The sequence below is a fragment of the Aphelocoma coerulescens genome, chromosome 2 (genome assembly GCF_041296385.1).
Source record: "Aphelocoma coerulescens isolate FSJ_1873_10779 chromosome 2, UR_Acoe_1.0, whole genome shotgun sequence".
Lineage (NCBI taxonomy): Eukaryota > Metazoa > Chordata > Aves > Passeriformes > Corvidae > Aphelocoma > Aphelocoma coerulescens.
Genome location: NC_091015.1, coordinates 81,593,350 through 81,617,843, shown reverse-complemented (window position 1 = coordinate 81,617,843; position 24,494 = coordinate 81,593,350). Strand labels below are relative to the sequence as shown.

Sequence of the window (24,494 nt, the reverse complement as noted above, 5' to 3'; positions counted from 1 at the left end):
CTAGGCTGTGGTGCTGTCCTGCACAAGAGCTGGGAGCAGAAAATCCCTTTCATTCCTAGGGCTTTCACAGCAGCATGCTTGGAGTACCAGTGCTTCGTGAGTTTGGGCTTAAGACATGTAACTGTTAGTGCAGTCCCATGGCAGAGCTAAATCCCAAATCCCCTGTAAGTAACATGCAGGTATCAGAGGGGCTGCTGCACCTGAAATAAGGAGACAGCTACAGGAACTGAATGCTCAAAGCACGTGTTTTGAGCTGTGGTAAGAGTGTGATTCCCTGCTCTGGCTGAGCTGTGTTAACAGCTTCTTTTGCTGTTTACCATTCTCACCTTGCCTAGACCTCTTCTGCTGTTCCTGCCCTCAGCTGTACACTTCAGTTCATCTTCTTCTCTGTCTTGCACCAACCCTAGTGCTTGCTTGATCACATAATAATCCAATTCTGCTTGCTTTCTAGCCAAAACCAATTTACTTTCTGCTGTTTTAGTGAGTTGAATTGGCTTTGTGCTGTAATCAAATGTGCACTGGAGCAAGGACTTGGCAGAAGCACATGTCCCACAGGGAAGAAACTGGGGGAGGGATGGGGGAAAAGGGCTACCTCTCTTGGCAGCAGTGAGTGGTGACTGTAACTGAAGCCCTGATGTGAAGTTGCAGTTTGAGACACCACTACCCATCAGCCTTCTCAGTTTGGGGCTGTCATCTGGCTAGCAAAGGCAGCCTAACAGCAGGAGTGTTTTACTGTTTTGTAGCTTTGTTTGTTTCTAATTCCTACTGTTTCTATTTAAAGGCTGTTTAAGCTAGTTTGGCAGATTTTACCCTAAAGATTAGGGTGCCTGCATGAACTCTCTTCTCCTCTCTAGATGACAAATATTTGGGAAATAGATTCATCAATTGCATCCAGCAGAGGATATCTGCTCTTGATGGGGGGGCATGAGGAATTATGTCTCCCTTCTGGTGGGCGGGTTTCATACAAACAGTCAAAAAATCACAAGGAGATATGACAGGAAACAGACGTTTTGGAGGGGCTGAAATATAAGAGTATCCTTGACAGCCACTGTTTGCAGTATAACTAGTAGTTTTGTTAAAGTATTTCTCTTTCTGGGCTGAAAGGGTTCAAGTTAAGGCCATTTTGGTTTGATGGAAGACTGGGTGGAACTGAAGGGATGCTATTATGAACTGGGTAAAATTCAGTGCAGCTGGTAGGCAAAGTAAGTGTTTAGAAGTGTTTAAAGTCATTATGGAACCAGGTAGCTGAAATAAGAGGGTCACAACCAATGCAGAATTACAAGGTGAGATCTACATAAAAAACCTTAACTTTATGACATAAGGGTTCTTCCCTGGAAACTATGTCATAAAGAAAATGCAGGATAGGTATTGACTGCTGGAGTTGCCTATATATGACATAAGAACCAGTGAAACAAGCAACAGAAAATGATGCTGACTAGGGAGAAACATCCAAATGTAGGAGTAGGAATGTGTTTCTAAGGAGAAAATCATGAAGAGATTAGATATGGTACTGGCTAAATTTAAATGACAACCACCAAGGAAAAAGATCTGATCATTTGTTCTTACTTTATTGCAGGCAAAAGGATGCTGTGTTGTATGTAAGCAGATGGGTTTGTATCAAACATACACTCGATTCTGTCATCAATTTGTCTTTGTAATAGAAATAACCTTTGGGACTGAATTTTGGCTAGCTGATGAAGTCCAGAGGGACTGATGTGCAGAGAATGAAGTGTGAACTGGTTTTTTTTTTCCTGGTAATTTACTCGAGTAGGTCACATCTATGTCTTGGATCAGTGTAGTCCTGGATACATGCTCCAGTCTAACAAAACAAAATACAACAAAACAAAACAAAAAACCTAAAAACCTAATCTAGGTACAGGGTACAAGGTGCTATAAATAGATCTCCAGGGACAGATTTCTCCAGCCAGGCAGGCAGACAGGCAGGGCACCGCTGGAGTCTGTTCAGTCTGACAGGAACACTAAGCTCCTGAGATCAGTGGGACTAAAATTAGCTTTGGAACACTATTTTCTACCCTTGTGCTGTTGCTTTTATATGAAATCTGTTGTTTATTGTTATAAACAACAAGAAAAGAATTTGGATTGAAGGTTTTGGTTTTTTTTTTCCTTTCTTAAGGAGATTTTGAAATCCCTGGTCTTTGGAATGGGAGGTAAATTCAGTTTGGGAACTAAGTAATTGGTTATGTGTGGTCAATTTTTTCTGTGCTAATGACAAAAAAAAATCCCAGCACTAAAAATTTTTTCAGCCAAAGAAATGTAAACAGTCATGACTGATTTAATATTAATGTTGCATCCTTGGTGTGTGATATTACAAATACTAATTTTTAAAAGCAATGGAACCAGTCCTTGAGCTTCTTTTATTGTTGTCTTTGGAAATGTGTGAATTGGTTGGTTGGTAGTTGTTTCTCTTACAAGGCTGAGTCCTTCCCAGCATCTTCTTAGTAATTGTCTAGTTCTGGTTTAGAGATCTTACAACATGGCTTTCTGAAAAGTGGGATTTTGTCTCACTGAATCTAGACCCTGACTGAGGAATAGCCAGTTTCTGGGACACATCCTAAACAGGCTGAAGGTAGTGAGGATGTTTCTTTTGAAGCCTTCTGGCTGAGATAAAAGGCTGTTATCTGTGGGCCCCTTCATATTTACATCAGCTTGAAGAACAGAGCTGTAACACCAGCCTCAGTAATACTCTGCATCACCACAGCTGTCACTTTCATGCTGGCTTTCCTCAAGTTCTTTTGTTGCTGGCCACCCAAGATGTATCTGAAACCTTATCATTCATCTTCTTTATCCCTGTTCCTAAATGGAGTTATAGTAGGCTAAAGCCATTTTTTCCCTTCTAAAATATTGAGCAAAACCAAAATGGCTTTTGAAATCTGAGAGACTGTTAGCATTAAAATTTCTCCCTCATTTCTTAACAGCCCATTCTCACAATTTCCATCTGTGTTGTGCTGAACTTGGGGGAACCCTTGTCTGTGTAGATCTTGGAAACTGTCTGCAACCCCATACTTAGTTTTCTGTAATAATTTACCACTTAAATGTGAAAATATTTCAGGACAGAAATTTGCTTTCAGAGGACTTTTAGACCCTGTGTAGATCTCTGCAGTCTTGACTACTCTAAAATTCGCACTGGTGGACCTTTGTGTGGTGCTTTTGTCTCGACCCTCCCAGAGGTCTCAGTAGTCCTGGGCTTCTGATTCTGTATGCCAGTTTGCAAATTGCACAAAATTGCAGCAAGAGCAGCTATCTGGGAGCTCAGGCCACTTCCCTGTCGCTTGGCATGAGTACATTGCATTCCATTTTATATTAGTAAAATATTTATGAAGTTTTATTAACATAGTAGGGGCTCTTGCTCTTTCACAAGAGGTAGGAATTATGAGCAGCCTGCCTTCTCTCTGATTTAATCTGCTTTCCCATCTAGTGTTTTTCTTTTCTCATCTAGACACAGATAAAATCCAAAAACAGGGTATTTGTTTTGTGGTCAAAAGTATCAGGGTTGGAGTCAACACTTGGGGCAGTCATTGGAAAGATTTCTCATGGATAGAAAATTTATGAAGGTACAGAGGTGCTGGGTTCAGTAATCGAGCCTTAAAAGGTATTCAAACATTTTGTTCCTGAAGAAAACACATATTCCTTTGCGGCTCCGAGCTATTTACATCTGGTTGGTCTGTCTGGAGCGCTAAACATTGGCAATTGTATGTGTTAAGAAGGAAAAGAGGAATTAAATTTAGGTGTCCAGTTCATGCAAACAATTTGTCGCGCTTGCTTTCGACCTCCTGAAAAAGAAATGCAACAGTGGCATCCTGTGGCCCAAGCAGTTCATGGCAGGTGGGTTTGGTTTAGGGCAGAATCTGCTACCGAGATCTTCCTGCACTGAATGGGAAATGGATCAAGTTATTTCTAAGTTAGTTTACAAAAGAAGCCCACGATATTTCAACACAGTGCACATTTAAAACCTGAAGTAAAAAGCTGGTATTTACTTTCCACCACTTTATCTTTTCTGCTAATTTTTCTACCAAACACCTTGGTGTTTGGGACAGAGAGGATTTCAGTTACCCACCAAGGAGATGGGACTTCTGCATTGCTGTCTTTGTCGGATGACTATTTCCTCCAAAAATAGGAATAGAGGAGAGACCCCTGTTTCTAATAACCTACGGTTTAGTGCACCATACTGGGTCTAAAAACGAATGTTTCAGGGAAGTCCGATGAAAAGAAGACAAATAAGAGTTGTTTTCCCTTGCACCTACATCATACCCAAGTGCTCACTCCCACACACTCTATGTGGGTCACTTGAGTTTTTGGAAGTCCTGGCTTTAACTTGTTTAACTTGGACAGGCTGCGATTTCCTTACCTCCTCACGGGCAGATATTGGCAGCCGTGACCACCAGGCTCTCTCCAAAAGCTTTCAGGCATGCCAGAAGGCACGTTAATGAGGAACATACAGACTCACCTGCACTCATGTGGGCAATTGGCCAGCAAGCTGCTGATTGCCTCACTTTTATTTCTTCTCCCCCTGGTTTTACGGTGGCTTCTCTTCTGTAAGAAAGGAGGTGTTAAGGTGGTGTCTTTTAAAGCCTCTTCCTTCCTACTTCTTACCTTCGCACAGAGAGGTGTAAGTTCTATTGAAGGCTCAGCACCAGGAAGGAGTTGGGGGGGGGGGGGGGGTGGAATGAAACAACTTTCTTTGGTTTAGTTTTTCATTTTCTTGTATCCAGGAGGCTCTCCACGTTCTGAGTCATCTACCTTGAGAACTGGAAAAGCAGAGTAGGGGTAAGGTTGTCCTCTGCTGCCTGTGCTTGGAAAAACCTGTGGGCATTCAGTTTTCTGCTGTGCAGAAAAGTCACCATGTGATGGCTGAAGCAGGAGGCAGGGGAGCAAAACCAGCAGCAGACAGGGGCTCAATTGTTGCCTTTAATGACGAGTAAGTACTCTGAAGATTTTTGTGGAATTGCCTAACCGAGCTTGCACCACAGATTCTGGACGGTATTAATCCCCGGGCTGCCTCTTAAAACACGGACACGCATGAAAACAAACAAATGTTGAGACTGGCAGTGGCTCCAGAGATGTTAGCCCTGCTCCTTTTTGTCAGTTAAACTGACAACCCAGATAAGAAGAGCCGGTGTTGGTATCGTCTCTTGCATAACAAACCGCTCTCGACAAAAGAAGCAGCCTCCTGTCAAACGAATTTCCTTTACAACTGCCGAGGGGACTATTTTTAGTTTCATCTGCCATTCTTTACTCCTTAATCATCAGCTTCACTTTTTCTCAGTTTTTCTCCCTTTTCCCCCTGCAAGGCTAGCTCTGATACCAGGTACTGCTGATAGTTGGCAGAGGAGCACGAGGGCACTGGGCTCTCAGCTGTTCCCTGGTAATGTGTGTCTGTATGGGATGCTACCGGCCTTGCCATGTCGAGCTCAGCTCTGGCCTGTGTTTCCACCTTCAGAGAAAGACAAACAGACCACTCTGAATCTAGATGAGGGATGTCAAAGACCAGCAAGTGAATGAGACCAGTTCTTGCCAGGAAAGGTTTTTTTTAGCTAAGGCTATGTTCAGTGACATCACAGGCACACTGCATCAGCTTCATATACCATTGGCAAAGAAAGGCAGAGCCTGGCTTTTCCACTGGAGATAAAATTAAAGTGCTTTGGGAATGATGGTGTTTATTTCGTCAGTCTTGACTCTGTGGTACTGGCTGCTTTTCCTTTTGGTCTGCACGAGCCCCTGCATGTTTGTAGCCTGTTGAGCAGCAGAATAATTCTTGTCTTCTGGCTGAGATATAGAACAGCAATCCTGCCTATCTGTAACCCATTAGAGATTTTGTAGTGCTATTTGCAAGCATAAGAGAATCTTAAGGCTTTAGTCATTCAGGAAGCAGCACTGCTTTGCTCAGTTGTGCACAGTAATTCAGTCAGGTCCATCATCCTCCCAGCATCTTTATAAAGCCTGATTCAAGTGGGTTTTTATGTATTCTATACTTTCTTCCTGCACAGTATGCAAAAGCTTCAAATAATGAGTGGTTTCATGCCTGTTGTGCTTCTGTAAAGTACAAGTTTTATACCCATTTTATAGCTGGATTTGAGGAACACAAAGGCAAAGTGAATAGCCCAAAGTCAAGTCTCTGGCAGCAGAGGAAATTACGATTCTGTCACCTGAGGGAAATTAACAGTACTGAAGTACTGAAGTACTAGCTAACGTTTTCCAGGGAAGTGCCACAATCCTCATAAAGAAGGAATCACTAGAAATGATCAAAAGTTTTTACCACCGCTATTTTCTTAACAAACATGAGTTTTCAAATGATACAAGGTATTTGCAGAAAATGTATTTATTTTGAGAAAGTGAAGTAAAATTTATTGGATTCAAACAAAAAGGAGTTAGATTTATAATGTAAATGTTCCAATTGGTCTTTTTCCCTAGTGTAAATAAAAAAATAAAAAGAAGAAAACCTGGGAAGAAAGCAAAAAAAAGACCTGGTTTCTCCAGTGGAATGAGAATACAAATGTATAGTTGATGGGAAAATAAAAACTACATCTTTTTTTTCAGGCTTTCCTATCTCCAGTCTTAGTCTTTTTGCCTTTTGAGTATAACTGACTAGTGCAAGTGTGACCAGTCTCCTTAACCCTAATAAACATGCACAGCACTTGGAACAACACTCATGAGCCAAGGAAAGTGAGAGGGAGAGAGCTGGGAAGAGGTCTTATGGCTGATGACAGTAGCTCCTTGTGACTTCAGCTGCTTTACTGTCCAGCAGAACAGGGATCTCCTTAGCAGTTTTTTCTGGCTCACCTCCTGCCACTGCCTGGCTTCTCATTGTGCAGTAGCCCCCACATTCGTGCACTTCTGCTGGGATCCACCTGGCATAATCCCAGTCTATGTGTAGCAGTTATTTGTGGGCTTCTCAAAGGCTGGTTACCCCTGGCTGTGGCATACACCACTGTGCAGCCTACAGTCTGACATAAAATTGTCTCTGCTTTTCTTTTGCCAATATACCATTGTTTTTGACAGTGTAACTCTTTACTTTCAGCTTTCTTTATCAGGACATTTGTGAAAATCTATTTCTGATTCTGCTCTTTTCAAATGTCTGAATTAGATATTGGTTTAGGAGCTGGAAGTCGAGAAAAAACATTAAAGGCAAGATTGGTTTTGTATTTTTGAAGAAGCTTGAAAGTCTGCCAGAGAGCTGTCAGGTTACTGATGGCTTGTGACATATGAAAGCAGACAAGCAAGGGTTCATAATAATTCAAGATCTGTTGAAAACCATATTGAAACATGGCTAGCAGTAAGGGTTAAGAGAAATTTTTCATTGTGCATGTTCAGACTCAGAAGTGTATTTCAGCCCTTGCTGTGAGAAAAAAAAAACTTGTGACTTTAGCTTTATGTGCATCCTTTGGATTTTGCCTCTCTTGCTTAGATTTTCAGTGTTTTCATCCCAGTTCATCTGTCACATCTCTTGCCTGGGTTCCTGGCAGGGACACTGCCCTTAGGTGTCTGCACACATGGAGTCCCATTTCCCTGCTGCCTGGGTATGTGGAGCCTTTCTTTCATGCATTTATCCACTCGTTCAGTAGTCCACTTTCCTGCCTCTGTAGGCTTTTGTTGTTCTACAAAAAGGAGCAATTGAATCTTCTCCTGGATCAGTGGTGTGAGAAGTAGCAAGAAACTTCTTGGTGAAGACCCTAGAAAAAAATCATTTAGGTTCCACTAGGTGAAGAGGGCCTGACCTTCAGAATTTCCCATGGTGTGTTAAGAGGATTTGGGCAAAGATCTTAGGAAAAAATGAGAACTCTGCTTTCAGAATGGCCATGAAATGAGAAAGCCAAAGAAATAAACAGATTTTCCTCTCACACTGTGTAAAGGGCTCTCTGCTGAAGAATCACCAGCTGAATGCATATAAGAAGCTGCCAGCAATCATTAAGCTCAATTAACCATATTCTTGTGCCCATGATAACATCTGTGGATTATTTAAACAAAGTGATGGTGGGCAAGGAGGAGAGGAAAATTGAAGAAAAGAGGTTCTGCTGTGAACACTCGTACCACCATCACCCAAGCGACGCTGTAACACAGAAACTGGGTCAGAGACACCCTTCCCCCTCCATGCTGCTGTCAAAGTTATTTGAGTGTCTATTGAAACCCTCACAATAGAAGAGTTTGGCTCCTGCATTTGCTAAGCAAAACTGATTTGTGTTTTGCTTAAACAGAAAAAACTGCTGGGTAATTTTCTGAGCAAGTACAATGCGGCGGTTCAGTAGATCCCTGAAAGCTGATTTCTTGGTGATTTGCTTTTCGTTTAATAAGACACCAATGCTTTTATTTAGCATTTCAGAATTGGCATGCTGAATCTGTGTTTAGGAGCCTTAAAACTCTCTCTTGCCTCTGTTAGTTTTAGGACTGGCACTGGTAGTCTTCCTTCAAAGTCTGAAAGACTGCGGAAAGTCTCTTGAGAGGTGGTCTTACTGATGATTTAAATCTAAGTTAATTTCTTTATTTGTTTCGAGGATAATTGAAGTAAAATATTAGTTTGGAAGTATGGCTTGGATAGATTTAAGCACAGTGCTGTTCTGGACTCTTCCCACTGCCCTTTTTAATCCTTGACTCTTTCATCCTTGTTTACAGCTGTCCCATTAGCAGTCTCAGCCTTCTGGTGTGCTCTGTCTGCTCTGGGATTTTTCCATCTTGTTTTTCTGGCTTCTTTCAGGGAGTCCCAGTGGCTCTACCTTGTCCTGAAAAGAAAACAAAACTGCACTTCATGCTCATAAGGACAGTGTGCATAGGTTGTGAGTAAGCACAGAACCTGGGTGTTTGGCTATAAGGAGTGACATTGTTTTGCAGTCCTCATAAGCCCTTATTCCAAAGGAGACATGAGTGAAGTCGAGAGTCTGAACCTGTTTTCTAATATTAAGTCAATAAATTATCTAATTTCACTTCCTCTCCCTGCTGCCCTCAGCATGCAGGGAGGAGTGGGCACATGCCTTCTCACACATTTTTTCCCTTATATAAAATGTCATTTATTTCCTGAAAATTGCCCAGCTTGATGGACAGTCTGGAGTTGGCTGGGGGACTTAATTTGCCATGGAGCCCAGAAAGGTGTTTGGGCCATGGCTACTGGGAGTTGCACACCCTAAGTAGTTGTGACATTGTGTGTTAAGGAGGCATGTTTGGGAGTGACAAAGGAGGAGGAGATGGAACATCATTTCCTTGTTTCCTCTGTACCTCAGTCTACTCTCTGAACATGGTATTTAATTGTTATCAGGCAAAAGTGAGAGCCTATGTGCCCATTCATATGTAGCTTATTTCTGCTTCTTCATCTCATTGTGTATTTAAAAAAAAAAAAAAAGGAAAAATAAAGGAAAGCAATCTCTGTTTTGTGTGTCAGCTTTAATAGTGATCATCTCTTGAGCTACCTTTCTTAACAGGCACATAATTATCTATGTCAGCCTCTCTTCTTTGCATTCTAAGTACCAAGAGGAAGAAATAGAAATTCTTGCCATTCCACCTGATTGCCCAAATTTTGGGAGAAACTCAAGAAGGGAAGCCGTTTGCACCCTGAAGTATGATGGCAGAATGACTTCTCTTTTTATGAAGGCTAATAATTTTCCAGCCCTGTCTCTGGCAAATCCTCTATCTGTAATAATCAAGTCAGTGCATACAACATAGTTTTTTGACAGAACAATATTTCTTCATAATTTAGTAGCATTGTACACACACAAAAACAGAGTTATAATTAGCTCTTATTCCTAAAGTTGGAAGAGCTTTTCAGTTCATTGGAGGCTGCTGGCCAACTCTCTTATCTAATTGGATGAAGTTCCTACTTTCTCCCATTTGTATAATGTCTGCTTTTACACAAACTCATTAAGTGCAGCTGTACTCCAAGTTTCTAACAACAGCCCCAGTGAAGATGAGGCAGAAGTTTAATAGCTGTTCTGTTCTCTCTTTTTCATCTGATCTCAATCCATTTTGGTGGTTGATGTGTGCCCAAACATCTTGCCTTAGCACCTAATTCTACCCCCTCCAGCTTTTTATTACGAATTATCTTAATAATTAGAAACCAGACAAATTGCATAAGATTGATCTGTCTGTTTTGAAACTGGAGAGTTTTCAGCTTGCTTTCAAGGAAGATGGATTTAAAGCAATTATTTGTTTCTGTGAGGCATACAGAAGTGATTTTCCCCCTTCATTTTAAAGCTGGCATTAAGATGAAATCACATAATTACTACAGTGTTCTTTAAATCTTCAGAGGCATTAAACTGATTATACAGGTAGAATAACAGCATCATAGTTAATATATTAAGGTTTTTCATTTAGATGGAATTTTTGGCATTTTAAACCAAACAAACCCCTCCACTTTTGTCAGTCTGACTGCTTTTTTTTTCCTCATGTTGCCGTGTATAATTTTAAATTTCTACTTAGCTGAGTATACAGAGTAATAGAAAGTCTTCATTTGCCAGAATTCAAATTTTTCTTTCAGTCTTACTGACTACATTCATTCAAATCACATTTACAAAGAAATGTTTACCACACACTTCCAGCAATACAGATACATCATACATCATTAGTGTATCACTAGTATTAGAGTGATTTTATAACTCCTATGGATGGGGTTTTTTTTCCATTGAAGAACTATTCCAAGCTTTACTGGGGAACTTCCAGCTGTACAATTTCCTTTTCTTACTGTGTTCCATCTTCCCGCCAAACAAGGGAAGCTGGAGGAGAGAGGGAAACTCAGGGAAGAAGTTTTCTCACAGCATTGGTTGTTCCATGAGGACACGTATCTGTGATGATGAATGCTCTCTCTCATATAGCCAGTGATGGGGAGACATGGGTGACAATAAGGATGACATTCTTTGGCACTGGGGACTGAAGTTACAGCTGTGTATGTGCACACGTCTGCAGCGCAAAAGAGGGGAGACAGCAAAGAAGCACAGTGAGACACCAGTGGAGGGACTCAAAGGGACTCCCTCTAAGCCTAAATTGAGTAAGAAGGGAAATCTCCCTCTGTTGGTGCTCCAGCTCCTAGCATTGATATTCCCTTCAGGTTGTAGTTCTCTCCTGGCTCTGAAGGTCACCAAAGGCTTGACCCTTACAAGGTTCACAACACCCTTAGCTCTGTCTAGCATATGAAGATGCAAACATCTGGCAAAATCCAAAGGCCAGTATGAATAGGGAGGACCTACTGAACCCTGCTTCCTCTACCTTAGAATCTTCCCTCAGTTCAAATACTCATAAAGAGGTACCAGAGTTGAACATTTTGTTTCTATTCCTGTGAGTGTATGAAAACTGAGCAGTGTTGTAACCAAGTCCTTGTCAAGAGACCTTTACGGCAAAGTTGGCAAAATTCATGAGTGCAGGTTGAATATGAGTCTTTTCGATAATGATACCAAGAGGTAGTTTAATTCTTTGTTCTAATATAAAACTTAATCTTAGCATGAGTCACAAGTAGTTTTGACTGATAAATGTCTCTAATCAAAAACTGAAATCTGTGAACATCTCTTGTTTTCAGATAATTGGCTCCATCTATAGACATGTTCCATCATGATCTCAATCCCTGTGTAGACAAATATGAAACATGGGCATTCTTCTTGTTTAGAATCCCATTTGTTGTCTCCACTGGGGTTGCTGCCCCACATATACATAAAATAGCTTGTCTGACATTCATAAGTGAGAACATTTAGGTCTTTTCTACCCAATAATGTCTTCTAAGTGTGCAAGCTTATTTTTAGAGGAAATATTTATGTATTGAAAGGGCTTTTATCATGCTGGAACATTTGTTTTGCCAGCTACAGTCATCATAGGTACATCATTAAATTTACAACAGTAGCTGCTCTCTGCTAATTTTGTAATGTTTTGACAGAACTGAAGACATGAATGTATGTTTGTGCTACTAGTCATCGGTGAATCATACCACTTAATTGGATAGGTCAAGAAGAGAAATAGATGTGGTCTTTGGGAAATGAAAATGGCTTCTTTCATTTGTGACTTTGAGTTTGTTTGTACACTGCTTTTGTTGGAAGTAGCAATTTTTGATGAGGATTATGGAAAAAGTGGTGACTTATTTTCCTAACACTTGAGTGAGTGGTGATAGTTGTTGGAGGATGTGATGACAGAAGAAAAGCAGGTTTTAATTTTGGTTTTGAAGTGGGTGGGGGTGGGCAAGTGGATACTCAAGACACATTAATGAAGTTATGTTGACAACTGTTAAGTGTGAAGTCTGTCATGTATCTCATTGCAGTGAATGTGTCTTTATGAGCAAACTGCATTGGAGACATCTGTGCAATTGTCAGCTGTAATTAAAGGATGATTCAGCAGTGGACATACAGCTGAAAATGAAGGACAGAATGATATTTTTTTTATGTGGGTGTGTATACTTCTGTTTGCCAAAAGTGACATATTTTTTTGACTAGCTAATTCTTTCCAAGTATCTACTAAAACAAAAAAAAATTATTGGACTTAATTTCTATTTTTTTTTTTTTAATAAAATTTCTGCAGTAGGAGAGAACTTGAACATTAAATTTAAGGCAAGCAAGTGGAGACTTTTTGATCATACCCTTGTTGGTGGCATTCTGGCGACGCATGGAGAAATTACTTGCAGAAAGACTTGGGAAAGCATGAGGTAAAACATCACTTGTCAAGCATGCAAAATAAGCAAAAAAAGGGTACTGCTTAGAGCAGGGCACCTCTCTGCTTGCATGCGCCGTGCTCACTTGCAACACGTTACAGCTGTGTGTCATGGTCCATTTTCCTAACACTTCTGACTCTACTGTGGATTTTGATGTTGCTTTCAGGGCTTGCAAGGGACAGCTGGGGTTTCTCTTCATAAGGGATGAGCAATATTTGGTATGGCTGGCTGATTTTTTACCCCGCCACATAGCTTCCCACCACAATCAACCTGAACTTAAAGAAAAGCAGACATTTGAAGAAAAATCCAGGCTTTTCTCAGATATTGGAATAGCCTTGTATAGCAGTTAGAGCTGTTATGCAGCTATCAGTGACTCCAGTGCAAATACTAAAATACCTCTTCCTAGCTCCTGTTAATATTGATATTTCCCAGTAGATAATGATGGGAGTAATTCTCAAGTGGGGTAGCATGCTTTGAAAAGTGTGTGATGTGAAGAGGAGGTTAGACCTATCTGAACCTTGGATGTTGTCTCATCTCTTGTTGGAGACAGCTGTATAAATTTATCTTTTTATACTTCTTGAATATCTTTCACGACCTTTGGAGTGCCCTTCCTTTCCCGCTCCATCTTGGCAGAAAGCAAGGAAGCAGCTACAAAGTAACAGCACTGATGTCTAATTCCAGAACTGGAAGCTGTTATTTGGATGCAACTGGAAGCAGTGCTATTTGTCCTTGGTTAAAGATTGATTTTGTGTCCCTAATGAAAACACTGGGATAAAGAATTGTGCTGATTTAGGTGGTAGGCAGCTGGAGTGAAGGGCTTGTTAAGTACCTGGTCTGTGAGGTGAAGGAGTGAGGAGGAGCTGAAAATGAGCATCTTTGTTTAAAATACATCTGTTTCTTTTCCATGACCACGTTTTTCAAGTGTAAAAGGTATCAGCTTCTTTTGGAGTTGCGAGCTGGAGGAAGCTGTGCCTGCTGCTAGCAGTAAATGAGTTACTTAATAGGAAGAATGTTTGCAAAGCCTGGAGAGAAGTAACAGCTGCTTTTTCAAGTAAAAAAAAAAAGCAAACCACCCAACCCTATAACATTTCAAAACTGTAGCATGATCAGGGATTTTTTTTTTTAAAGGCCTGGATGAAAGGAAATTAGTAATGTGTAGGGGGTGCTGAGTGGCCCAGGCACCTCACCTGTTTTATTCCTAGCTGTAGAGGGAATTCAGAGTTTGACACCAGATGTAAAGCAAGACCAGAGCCACATGAACTACTAGCCAGCTTCCTTCAGCAACATTAATTTATAGTCTCATGAGAGAACACTTTGGTTTGCTGCCAGTTTTGACTTCAAGCAGAATTGTCGAAGGACAGAGCAGTGCAGGCAGTGGTCCCTTTCAGGCCACGGCATCTGGGCACTGGAGCAGACAGCCCAGGCTCCTGGCTGGGCTCCGATGCAAACATTACAGAGCCCGTCTGTGCCCCAGCTCCCCGCTGAAAGGCAGCATTAATTATCCTGCAGCTCCGTGGCCCTGCTCCGCCTGCCTGGTGTATTACAGGGTGCTGGCATCTTTACTCCCTGGAAGTGGGCTTGCCAAAACTTGCATCTGAGGTTGGCTGACATGTTTGGCATTGCTGGGCCCTGCCAGTGGGTTCCTCGGTGTTTGCTTGGGAGAAGGGCAGTGGAAGTGGTGCGGGCCAGGAAGAGGAGCTGTTTAGCCAAAGTCTTTTTGGTTTGCCATTGGCAATGCTGTGGGATGACACAGTAAGAAGTAGGGAGACGTGATGCCTCTCAGCTTTTTCAGTGATCCTGTCTTAAAAGAAGTGCATTTCCAAAATGCCTTCATGCCTGTTAGGGCTTTTTATGTGACTTGTGGATTCACTTTCCAATCTTTTGCTGGTTTCTTTTGCTTTCTTTTCAGACTATCCAGTTGTATGTGAATATCCCGTCCCTGGAAGTGTTTGAGGCCAGAGGCTGTGTGTAACCTCATCTAGTGGAAGGTGTCACTGCCCATGGCAGGGGGGTGGACTGGATGGTCTTTGAAGGTCCCTCCCTACCCAGGCCATTCTGTGATTCTGTGAAAGGCTGTGCAGTTTGAATGCTAAGCATTCATGCTCGGGCAGCTGGAGGTGAAGACAGCAAGAGGCTTTTTGACAAGTGACTTGTTTTCGGGGTTTTTTTTGAATAAACATTTAGTAAATCAGGGATGATTATTTCCACTGCAGCAGTAACGTACAGTCTAGGGGTTTTGTCCATTTTAGTGCTGAACACAGAATTTTCTTCTTTCCCAATTTCTGCTGTAGGTGCCCCAACAAAGACAAAGCTAAAGGGTCTATCAAAGCTGTTGCCACCCTAGTATGTAGACTGCATGCATTGACTTTTATGTGTTTGCATCAGATATGCTCATCAGTTCATAAGACTGATTATTGTGGGTCAGTGGAACAATAAATCCAATTTTGGGATTCATGATACTTGACTAAAAGAGTGTTTTTTGAAAGATTGTAAAAGAGTTCTATGGCATGCATTTATATAATTTCATGACACAAAGTGCTTCTTCAGTGTAAGCTCTCCCCTGCTGGGTCAAGTTGACCAAATGCTTTCCCCATTGCTGTAAGTAAACTTCCTGCAACAGGGCTTTATGGTGAATGGGTATGGTGGATTGACCCCGGCTGGATGCCAGGTGCCCACCAAAGCCACTCTCTCACTCCCCTCCTCAGCTAGGCAGCAGAGAGAAAATACAATGAAAGGTTCCTGGCTCAAGATAAGGGCAGGCAGAGATCAGTTACCATCATGCAAAACAGACCTGACTTGGGGAAATTAGTTTATCGCCAATCAAATCAGGTTATGATAATGAGACATAAAATCAAACTTTAAAAACAATTTCCCCCCAACCCTTCTCTTCTTCCTAGGCTCAACTTCACTCCTGGTTTTCTTTACCTTCTCCCCCATGAGGAATGTAGAGGGAATGCTATTTGGAGTCGTAGTCAGTTCATCACCTGTTGTCTCTTTCACTTCTTCCTCCTCGGATGGAGGACTCCTCACATTCTTCCCCTGCTCCAGCACGGGGTCCCTTTCACAGGAGGCAGTCCTACACAAGCTTCTCCAATGCTGGTCCTTCCCATGGGCTGCAGTTCTTCACAAACTGCTCCAGTGTGTGTCCCTTCCACAGGGTGCAGTCCTTCAGGAACAGGCTGCTCTAGCACGAGTTCCCCCAGAGGGTCACAAGTCCTTCCAGCAAACCTCATGGGCTCCTCTCTCCATGGGTCTGCAGATTCTGCCAGGAGCCTGCCCCAGTATGGCTTCCCATGGTGTCACAGACTCCTTTGTGCATCCACCTGCTCTGACATGGGGTCCTACATGGGCTGCAGGTGGATCTCTGCTTCACCATGGTCCTCCAGGGGCTGCAGGGTCACAGCTGCCTCACCGTGGTCTGCACCAGGCGCTGCAGGGGAATCTGGAGCACCTCCTTCCCTTCCTTCTTCACACACCTTGGTGTCTGCAGGGCTGTTTCTCTCACATGTTCTCACTCTCCCCTCTGGCTGTTGCGCAAAGGCTTTTTCTCCCCTTCTTAAATGTTATCCCAGAGGTGGTGCCTTTGTTGCTGATGGGCTCAGCCTTGGCCAGCAGTGGGTCCATCCTGAAGCCAGTGGACATTGGCTGTAATGGACATGGGGGAAGTTTCTGGCAGCTTCTCACATAAACACCCCTGTAGCCCGACAGCTACTAAAATTTGCCATGCAAACACGATAAAATGGGATAAAGCCTGTCTATGCCATTCCAACTAGATGGTGCTGGATCAGGTGTCATTCATCCCCCTACAGCCCCTTAGCATGCTCTGTGGCTGCTTTGACAGAAATGTGTCTCTCCATCTCGGAGGTCTACCAATGCAGAGACCTCCATAGTGCTTATGCTCACAGTAGCACAGCCTGAAACATGCACACTGGACATTACTGTTAATAACCCATGAGCAGTGTCATCCACATATATTGCACCTTACCTCCCAAAGGGTCTTTTGTGTTACCAGAGGGGTGAGAAGAGTAATAATCTAGAAGTCACACATAAGAAAGGGAAAAGTTTACTTACTGGATAGATTAAGGATCAGCAGAATTTTTGGAGTGGGAGTGTACAGGTGGGGAGAGATTTAAACAGGCACGTAACTCAAGGGTATCATTAACTAGGGCATTGGACAGCATCTCTGACCACATAGGCAGAGAAGTGCCTGTAGCTTATCAGGTGGACAAAGAAAGGGAAGGAGGCTCTTTTTCCATCTCATCTCCAAATAAATAAACTGACTAGCTTTTGTCTCTGTCACCTGTGGCTTTATAAAGCTTTGCATCAGTGGTGTCTGCTCCACATGCATACTTTCAGCTGTATGACCAGGACCTTGTCTGAGTGCAAATTTTCACCACAATCAAGGCATTGCATTCCCACTATTGTGGTTGTGCTTGTAGTGAGAGTCCTGGAGGACACATGCCGAAGAGGGCAGGCTGATAATTTTCTCCATGATATCCAAGAGGCAACTCAGTACATTTGAGTTGCATAGGCCAGTACCAGAATAGGTATTCCCACTGGAGAGGAAGAGGCATCTTCAAGGTGAACTAATCCAGAAACACTCTTCAGTAGTGCAAGATAGCAAGGAGTATCTGCACCTTTAGAAGTCTTTAAAAAAATAGATACCCATGTTTTTAACTGACACGTATTTATCCCCATGAGATTTTAGAGATCCATTCTGAACATTTTCAGTACTTGTGCTCAATTGTAGTGGGGAGCAGTGAACTACAGCCTATGACGGGATGCTTCAAGAGCTGCTTTGATGTTTGTCCATCTGTGCAAATCAGTTTCTTGCAGTGCACAAATCTTGACTCCATTGTCTTTTGCCCAGAGTAACGTGTCCTCAGAGGCAGTTCTTGATACCAAAAAGCTAGTTCCAAGCAGAAGGCTAGCTCCTCCTAGGGTCATGTGTTACGTGAAACTTAAATGCCATGCACTGGTACCCAGCCATTCATAGTGGAATGAACTTCACTTTCTCCCACTTGCAGACTCCCATTAAATATTTAACAATTGAGAAGGACTAAAACAGGAGCTATAGGTACTATAGGATGGAGGCCCTGCCGCCGCAGAGGGACAGCTGCGCACTGCTGCTCGTGCAGCTTCAGTGGAGACTTAGAGTGCTTGAAACCACTTGGGAATGTTTTGAGAAGGGAGCTTTCTGGCTTTGGCCTAGCAAAATTTCTTTTTTTTGAGTGTGCTCCTACCTGATTTTCAGACAGCCAAAACTCACCTTTGTTATCAGGTCTAATGTTCATTTTGTCTTTATCCACCAGACCTCTTCTGTTCACTGTGCTTGGTCCCAGTGATGAGGTAAGCATTTAATCACAGATGCTAATCCATTAGCTTTTTAGAAAAATTGCAGTTATCTGACTGGGCAGAAAGAGAAGAATCTCTGAACTAATTTACCTAGTTTTGCTGAACTCCCTGTGGAAACTTAATCCCATCTTCCTTTGTTAGATTTTAGCTAGAAAAAATGCAGTGCTGGGGGCTGCTCTCCCCCAAGTCCTTGTCTTCTTTTTTCACAGAATAATGGCAGAGAGAAATGGTAGTACTTGCCCCACTGCAAAGTGGTTGCAAAGAATTTAGTAACCTTGCTCTCTGCTGGACAGTTGAATCCCAGAGCCCAGAGGACAGAGTCCATGCATTGCATTCTGTTGCTGTTGCTTCTTCTTTCAGTTTCAGGTTGACTTCCTCCACTGCCTCTGTCTTCATGGACACAGATACAGGGGTAGATGGTCTGCACATGTGCCTGAATTGTGCTTGAAAAGCATTAAACTACGAACTTCAGGCACTCATAAAAAGTGCATTCATGGCAGCACAGTGCACACATTTGGCTGCAAAATGCACTCAAGAAGCTGGGTAAATTCTTAAAGCAGTTAAATACTCATTACTTGAACACATTCAGCCGTGTTCTACCTGACTTAAAACCACAGAAGGTAAGAGGCAACCACTGTGAATCAAGGGCTTGTTAATGTGAGCCTGTAAGAAGCAAAATACCTAAACACTTTTTGGAAACCACTCATAACTGTAGGAAACCTTCAGCAGTAACAAAAATATTTTTTTTGCTCTTGTTGAAACTTGCTAATGTGCATTTCCAGCTCCTGTTTGCAAGAATGGAAACCAGTTTTAGCAAACAAACAGAAGAGCCTTGCTGTGCTTTCTGCAAGGCATCAAATGAATAGGAGGGCAGAAAGGGTGACACTGTCCTTGGGCCCCAAAGCGCAGGCTATGCCTGTGGGCTGTATTTCACACAGCAACAGCTACTCAAACCTGGGCCACTACATCAAACTGGTGAGTACTGGCCACTGCTGAGCAGAACAGGTGAATAGAACTATCAGGAAGGAAACATTACATGTCATTTATGGGACTACACTCAAAATGTTTGAGTAGCCTTTTATCAACAAATCCTAAACAATGCAAATGCAAAACAAGTATCTCACAGTGTGCTTTTATTATTTTTTCACAATAGAAACTAGACAGACATGGAAAGTTTAATGGCAGCATGTTCTTATAACATTTTAAAGACAAAGAACAACATAATCATATTAAATGATGATAAACTGACAAACTACATTACCATACATACATCATCCAAAGGTACTAGATAAACAATATCTGCTTATGTACATTTATGCTGGTGATAATTAAAATTCAAATATTCAGAAGAAAAAGAAAAAAACCCGCTATTTAAATTATAAAAATATATAGTTTTTGTGTGGAACTCTTAATGCTGTATTACTTTTTTGAAGATAATTTCATTGTGTGATGAAGCTGCATTAATTTAATATAGAAGTGTGATTTAAACCAAATACAGATTAAATTAGCTCTTTTGTCTTCCTCATATTTAGCCTTGTTGGAAAGAGAGATAGGAATGAAAAATAAAGCTGGGATTTTGCAGTGAGAAAAAATTTTTATACCCATTAATTAAAATATGTATAATTTTTCATATAGTACTGAGCCATAAACTCATAATAGAAATGAATAATTTTGCTAGTTTGTTCAGAGATGGAGAGCAGAAAAAGAAGAAAGGCTTTAAACATGCTAGTTCATTATACTTTTAATCAATAGGTTTGTGAAGTGAAGTGCAGGTGCACAGCTAAGCAGTGTTCTGCTTCAGGGTCAAAGCATGCAGTCCAGACTCTCGCTGCCTCAGCTGGGGAGACTGTGTGGATTGGGGGGACTGGGACTGTGCTCTTTGAACTGCATCACCTTCGTGTTGCCTTTGCACATCTGGTTTCAGACTTCTGTTTTCACTATTGTTCCTTTTTAGTGCAAAACTACTCAGGCTATATAATCCCCAATCACAACAGCAAACCGATGAACTTTTATAGACTAGGTAATTTTACAATAATTTACACATCATTTTGTAATCGCACGTTTTTAGTAATCATAGCCATGTAGTGCACACATTTGTAGCTGCTTTTAGTTAACAATTATGTTCTGACCATCTTGGGTGAACTCTTGCAACATATGAAACTGAAGATTTTCTTACATACCAATGTCATTCTCCATATCTTCCAGCTCCCTTTCTCATCTGTATAGTCTCTGTTACCTCGACAGCCCCATTAGTCCTTTGGTGGATCCAGTGCTTGTTCCATTAAGAAATATCCTCTGTATCACCTCTAAGTTCAGAATACTTGCAGAATTTTTTCATCTGTTCCTAAGTTACTGACTTATGACAGGTCTCAGGTGATCCTACAGAATATTTTTTCAGAAGCAAAATACTTTCTTTCATTATTTTCTTAAAAAATGGAGTGAAAAATATTTAAGGACACCTAAGTTGAATATAGCAAAATCCAGTACTTCTCTTCAATACCTATGCATTTTCTGTTTTAAAAAACTGCCTTCAGCATTAACAAAGTTCTATAGTGAAAAATAATTGTGGGGTCTTTGTAAGCTTTTTCTCTGCCCTTATATCATCCTTTTTCAATGGAAAGGATGAAAAATAAACAAATTCCAGGTAACGCTCATCTTTAACTAGGGAGATACTTCAGTGATCTCTCTATTTCCCTCCACTTCTTGACCTCTTCCTTCCTTTTTGACCTCTGATTCTCCACACTCAAACACTTCAGAAGTATCCCTCTTTTTAATTTTTTTTTTCTTTACAATTTGGATATGGTGAGAATGGTCAGATGTCTGTGCCTACATAGTGACAGAGGATGGGTTTTCACTGAAGCATAGTCTTTGAGCATGGAAGTCTGTAAGGCATTTTGTGGAAAAAAATCTTACATGGAAGTGTAATGAAGAGTAGAAAAGACAGGAATTATTGCAAAAGAAATGGAAGAGTGAGAAGAGAGGATTTTATTTAAGAGGTTCAAGCTTTTATATACATTCAAAGTTTCTAATATGTTTTCTTAATAAATGTATGATCAACTATCATAATACCTAATACAGCCACAATATTGTACTATTCTGCAGTCAGGATGGGAAAACTCCATTAGCTCTTTAATAAAATAAAATCATCAACAGTCATCATGACTCTTCTTTTTGCCTGGTACTAACAAATACACTGGGAAGTCCAGTGAGTAGACACAACAGAACACAAAATCCTCAGTATTTATTTAATTGTGTATCATGTGTCATTTTCATATTATTTGTAAAGCAGCTTTAAAAAACTTTAGCCATTGGAACGTATTAAAAACAGAAACCCCATTCAAATTATCCTGGTATTATAGCAGCACAGGAATTGGTATTTTTACTACTTTTGACAATGTAAACCTTTAATAAAATAAACAATATTGAAACAATTTGAGGTCTAATAGTTCATAAACTTTAATGGGCATATGGGCACAAATTGAAACGAAGACTAGATTGTGAAATGAAACATAAGCTCAATACCAGCCAATTCCAGTTGTGCAATTGGCTGCAGACAAATTCAGTTTGTAAGCTGAGAAAAAAAAAAAGCCCACACTCAATCCACAATACTCCTCAGTTCCTCTGATTTGAAATATTTTTCATAAAAACCCTACATGAGCATGCCCACTTCTTACAGAAGCACTCTGAAAGCACTGCAGGTAGTTTTTGTTTGATGGTGGGATTTTTCTTTTTCCTTTTCCTTTAATGAAGCATAGTTCACATTTTTGTGTTCTTAGAAATATTTCCTTTCTACATTTCTATAAAATTAAGTAATTTCAAATCTGAAATGTAAGCTCACTCCATCTTTGCTCATACAAAGTGTAGGTGCCACGACTAAATAGCAGTAAAAATGCTGAGATGTACAACTCTTAAAAAAACCAAACATAAAAGCAGCTTTGAAGACACAACATCAACTACAGCCTTAACATTGAACATATTACATTCCCGAGTTACTGGAGATATTTTGCATATAATGCCACAAAGTTATTCAGCTGAAATCTTGAGGTTGGAGCTACAGTTTATTCACTGTATGTTTTTCACCCTTTGAGCACTTATGTATTGTACGGTACATTTTATCCAGAGCTTTGCAAACTTTCCTTTTACATCTGGATGTCCATTTACCCACTAATCCCAGATTTCAAAAGTTTCATAGAAAAAATAGAAGCGCAGGACTTAAAACATTTGAAGATGGACATTTCCATGCCTCAGAGCAGGCCCTGGGACTCGACGCTTCAGAGTCTTCGGCTTCCGGGGCACTCTTGGCCCCCGTCAAGCTCATGGAAAGCCCTGCTTTAAAAGGCATTGACACATCTGGTTTCAGAACCCAGGTCTGTTTATAAAACTGTATTATGTACTCTGCGTTAGTTCTACTTGCGGTGCATTTTGTAACAGGAGCAGATGACTTCACACCTCCCACTCCCCCTTTTCCTTCACCCTATTTTCACTTGAGATGACAGTAGGCACCTGCACAAGCGAGGTGTCAAAGAGTCTCTGTCCAGAGAGGATGTTGAGTTTCTTCATCATCTTTTCTTCTGTAGACAGTCTTAGGAAATTATTAGCATGAAATAATTTTGAGGGCGAGGGGCAGGATGATAAATCTCACTTTCCTTTCCTGTTATGAAAATGAACTTGATTTTGGTGTCCAGTTTGATAAACAAGGATAGTCAGAGCTAATCTGTAACTTAGCTGAGGTCTGCTTTTTGCCAAATAAAATTAAGATCTTTTTCAACTTTCAGGGATTTAGAGACCACATCTAATTGGTTTCAAACCCCCAGAGGAACTCTGTAAGTAAGCAGGATTAGTTGCAGATATGAGCCCACTAAAGTGGGACACAGGTCAGGTCTTCAGACTCCAGCTCTGCTCTGTTGAAGCAGGCACTTAAGGTCTCCTGATGTTTCCATGTCAGTAGCCACAAAAAACATTTTGCTGCTGAGAAAATCATTGGAACAGCAATCTCCTGCAAGCCCCAAAGATTTAACTTCACACTTCTATTAAAAAAAACCAGTTGACATGTATTGTGTGGGTATTGTGACTATGATGTGATGGCACAGCTGGTAACTTGAAAACACATGTTTAAAAGGCATAGGCAATCATATTTCCAACTGTTCTCCTGTAGGGATAGCCAAGTGTCCTTCAAGAAGCTTCTGTCTTGACTCCACATATGTACCATGTTGAATTGTTTACTACGTCAGTTCTTGCCAGCAGGACAGGGTGAGGACTTTGTTCATGCTGACCTTGTCTTTCAGATCCCTCCTGGAAAATGCTAGGAAATTCAACACCATTTGGCAGTTTTTAGCAGCTCAAGTAACTGCCCTTGTAAGTGTAAGCAGGTAGGTCTTTGTCAGTATATTCGCTCTTCAGAGATAAAATAATCCAGCCAGCGGCATTAATTAAAAAAAAAGAACGTAAAATACTCTGGGGCTCATTAAAGTTAAGAATAACAACATGATGTGATGACAGATACAGCTTGCTGAGGTTCTGAAAATAGCAGGTTAAAATGTAAATATCTTTTAATAAATAATTTTCCGGCAATGTAAAAATAAATGATATTTCCTTTGGCAGTAATAGCTGATTTAATCTTTCGCTGGGAAGTTGCTTTGCTCATAAAATATTGTGCTACAGAAAAAAAAATATTATTTTGTTGTTTTGAAAGACTTTTGTAATCCACAATAAACTGGGTGACTCTACTTATGTCCGAGATAAGCGCCAAGAGTGATGCAAGCTCCCACCAGAACCAGACTCAGGATAGTCTTCAGAGAGATCCAGGAGAAATCGAACAAAGGCCTCATACTGTTGCCATACAACTCCACAAAGGCATCCTAGAAAAATGAGAAAAGGAGTATCAGAATTGCAGTCACTGGTTTTTTTGGGGAAGGGGGGATGGGGAAATGAAGGCAATTTCTTCACTCTCAGTCGTCAACCAGCAATCCTGCTGGCACAAGAAGACCACACAAACCTATGAAAATAGTGATTTGGGAGCTCAGTTTTTCGTGCTTAAAAAGAAGTTCTCCTGCCTATTTCTTCACAAATATTGCTGAAACTACTTATGGTTGTGACTGCTGCTTTAGGCATGCCCAGTCTAACAGAAAAGACAGAAGCAGTATTTTTAAATATAAGTTACCACTATTTTGGGTCCTAAATGTTGTCTGTACAAACATACACAAAGGAAGTAGATGAACTTTCATTCTCCAAATCTTTCATTTCCACTGGACATGGGGCATCTATATTGCAGGTCAGCTTCATTGAAAACAACGCAGTATTTGTTTTGGGATGGGCTCAGAAGACTTTGTATAGTAGCCACAGATGTTTCTTCCATATGAACTGAAGTTGTTAGGGTTGTGTTACACCTATGATAATCTTTCACAAGTGTCATCAAAAAGGGTGATACCATGGTCATATGCTCCAGGAAAACCTGGTCATGCACGTAGGCACCAAATGGAACGGCTGTTTAAGTAGCAAAGATAAAGTTTTTGTG

The 24,494-nt window shown here is 41.1% G+C and overlaps 1 protein-coding gene and 1 long non-coding RNA gene across 2 annotated transcripts in view; one reads left to right on the top strand and one right to left on the bottom strand.

The window, feature by feature from the left end:
- The first annotated feature begins 65 nt into the window (after positions 1 to 65).
- On the top strand, positions 66 to 15,019 carry LOC138106916 (uncharacterized). The gene is made up of 3 exons (XR_011149194.1): positions 66 to 258; positions 12,496 to 12,619; positions 14,535 to 15,019. It is a non-coding gene; the product is annotated as an uncharacterized lncRNA (long non-coding RNA).
- A 4,077-nt stretch (positions 15,020 to 19,096) lies between these two features.
- The window catches only part of BCL2 (BCL2 apoptosis regulator), a 96,721-nt gene continuing 91,323 nt past the window's right edge, over positions 19,097 to 24,494 (bottom strand). The window contains exon 2 of the mRNA XM_069008274.1: positions 19,097 to 23,838. Coding sequence (XP_068864375.1) covers positions 23,704 to 23,838 — 135 coding nt within the window. The 3' untranslated portion in view covers positions 19,097 to 23,703. The remainder of the gene's footprint in view (positions 23,839 to 24,494) is intronic.